The 2,500-nt window shown below is 46.5% G+C and overlaps 1 protein-coding gene across 1 annotated transcript in view; it reads right to left on the bottom strand.

Annotated features, from left to right (window-relative positions):
• Nucleotides 1–2,500, bottom strand: part of LOC105904394 (serine/threonine-protein kinase PAK 3-like) — a 14,997-nt gene that overhangs the window by 4,377 nt on the left and 8,120 nt on the right. The window contains exon 6 of the mRNA XM_042708388.1: nt 1,537–1,649. Within this exon, the coding sequence (XP_042564322.1) occupies nt 1,537–1,649 (113 nt within the window). The remainder of the gene's footprint in view (nt 1–1,536; nt 1,650–2,500) is intronic.

Genomic DNA, 2,500 nt, shown 5'->3' with positions numbered 1-2,500 from the left:
TATCCCCTAACTGTAGATCAGTATTCCCATCACTGAAGGTCAGTATTCCCATCACTGAAGGTCAGTATTCCCCTAACTGTAGGTCAGTATTCCCATCACTGTAAGTCTGTATTCCCATCACTGGAGGTCAGTATTCCCACACTGAAGGTCAGTATTCCCCTAACTGTAGGTCAGTATCCCCCTAACTGAAGGTCAGTATTCTTCTCACTGAAGGTTAGTATCGCCTGGTCGGTAAAGTCGAACTGGTAGACCAGTGCAGTGGAACATGCTTTGATATTGATTCTAAATGTTAAAATGTTAAAAGTTTCACCATGAGGTTTCATGAGGTTTTTCTCCTCCAGATAAGAGATCTGGTTAGGATCTGATAGGAGGAGGTTTTTCCTCATTCATGTAGATAGGAGATAGGAGGTCTCACTCATGTACATGTACAAGACACATGGTAAGGCTCAGGGTCTCACTCATTCACTCATTCACTCATTCATTCATTCACTCATTCACTCATTCAATCATTCACGTATTCACCCATTCACACATTCACTCATTCACTCATTCCCTCATTCACTCATTCCCATTGGTGTGGATAGGAGATAGGAGGCTGGTCTTGCATGCCTGAGAAGGCTGGCTGCTCCTATGAAAGCCTTTGGGAATAGCTGGATGCATCCCTACCTGTTCAGGTAGTTGAACAGTAGAAGGCTGGCTGCTCCTATGAGGCCTTTGGGAATAGCTGGATGCATCCCTACCCAGGGGCGTAACTATAGGGGGTGCAGCAGGTGCGGCTGCACTTGGGCCCGTGGGGTGTCGGGGCCCGTAACCGGGCCCAAAGATACACATGCGTCGCTCGACGGGCCCCTCCTACAAGTACATCGCTCGACTGGCCCACTGTCTGTACAGCGTCAAATTTTCTCGGATATGCTTATGTTAATACGCGCACCTTTGATTAGCGTTTTTTTAGACGTGGTTGCGGAAGTAGGGAAGGCTACGATTTTTTTTTTTTTTTTTGTGTTCACTAGGGGGGCCCGTAATAATATCTTGCACCTGGGCCCGTCGTTACTACGTTACGCCACTGTCCCTACCTGTCCAGATAGTTGAACAGTAGAAGGCTGGCTGCTCCTATGAGGGCCTTTGGGAATAGCTGGATGCATCCCTACCTGTCCAGATAGTTCACGATGTTTGGGAATATCTGGATGCATCCCTACCTGTGCAGATAGTTGACGATGTTTGGGAATAGCTGGATGCATCCCTACCAACCAGATAGTTGAACAGTAGAAGGCTGGCTGCTTCTATGAGGGCCTTTGGGAATAGCTGGATGCATCCCTACCTGTCCAGATAGTTCACAATGTTTGGGAATATCTGGATGCATCCCTACCTGTGCAGATAGTTGACGATGTTTGGGAATAGCTGGATGCATCCCTACCAACGAGATAGTTGAACAGTAGAAGGCTGGCTGCTTCTATGAGGGCCTTTGGGAATAGCTGGATGCATCCCTACCTGTCCAGATAGTTCACAATGTTTGGGAATATCTGGATGCATCCCTACCTGTCCAGATAGTTGACGATGTTTGGGTTCTTGTTTTCCCTCATGACCAGAATCTCGTTGATGATCAGTTCCTTCTTGGGCTGCTGGAGGAGATTCATCTGCTTTGTGGCCACCTGTGTATGTGTGTGTGTGTGTGTGGAGAAGGCCATAACAATCAAAACATTATAAATTATACACACTATGTATCATGTTTCTGGGTCAGTTACTTGATGAAGATGATTCACCCCAAACTCCTCCAGAGGTAGAGAGAGAGAGAGAAAGAGAGGGATGTTTCAGTAGAGAGAGAGAGAGAGAGAGAGGGATGTTTCAGTAGAGAGAGAGCGAGGGATGTTTCAGTAGAGAGAGAGAGAGAAAGAAAGGGATGTTTCAGTAGAGAGAGAGAGATAAAGAGAGGGATGTTTCGAGGAGAGGGAGAGAGAGATAAAGAGAGGGATGTTTTGAGGAGAGAGAGAGAGAGATAAAGAGAGGGATGTTTCAGTAGAGAGAGAGATAAAGAGAGGGATGTTTCGAGGAGAGAGAGAGAGCGATAAAGAGAGGGATGTTTCGAGGAGAGAGAGAGAGAGGGATGTTTCTAGGGGAGGGAAAGAGAGATAAAAAGAGGGATGTTTCAGTAGAGAGAGAGAGAGATAAAGAGAGGGATGTTTCGAGGAGAGGGAGAGAGAGATAAAGAGAGGGATGTTTCGAGGAGAGGGAGAGAGAGATAAAGAAAGGGATGTTTTGAGGAGAGAGAGAGAGAGATAAAGAGAGGGATGTTTCAGTAGAGAGAGAGATAAAGAGAGGGATGTTTCGAGGAGAGAGAGAGAGCGATAAAGAGAGGGATGTTTCGAGGAGAGAGAGAGAGAGAGGGATGTTTCTAGGGGAGGGAGAGAGAGATAAAAAGAGGGATGTTTCAGTAGAGAGAAAGAGAGATAAAGAGAGGGATGTTTCGAGGAGAGGGAGAGAGAGATAAAGAGAGGGATGTTTC

This window comes from Clupea harengus, chromosome 8, assembly GCF_900700415.2.
Source record: "Clupea harengus chromosome 8, Ch_v2.0.2, whole genome shotgun sequence".
NCBI classification, from domain to species: Eukaryota; Metazoa; Chordata; class Actinopteri; order Clupeiformes; family Clupeidae; genus Clupea; species Clupea harengus.
Note: the sequence above shows the minus strand (reverse complement) of the source record. Positions and strands in the feature narration are given on the sequence as shown.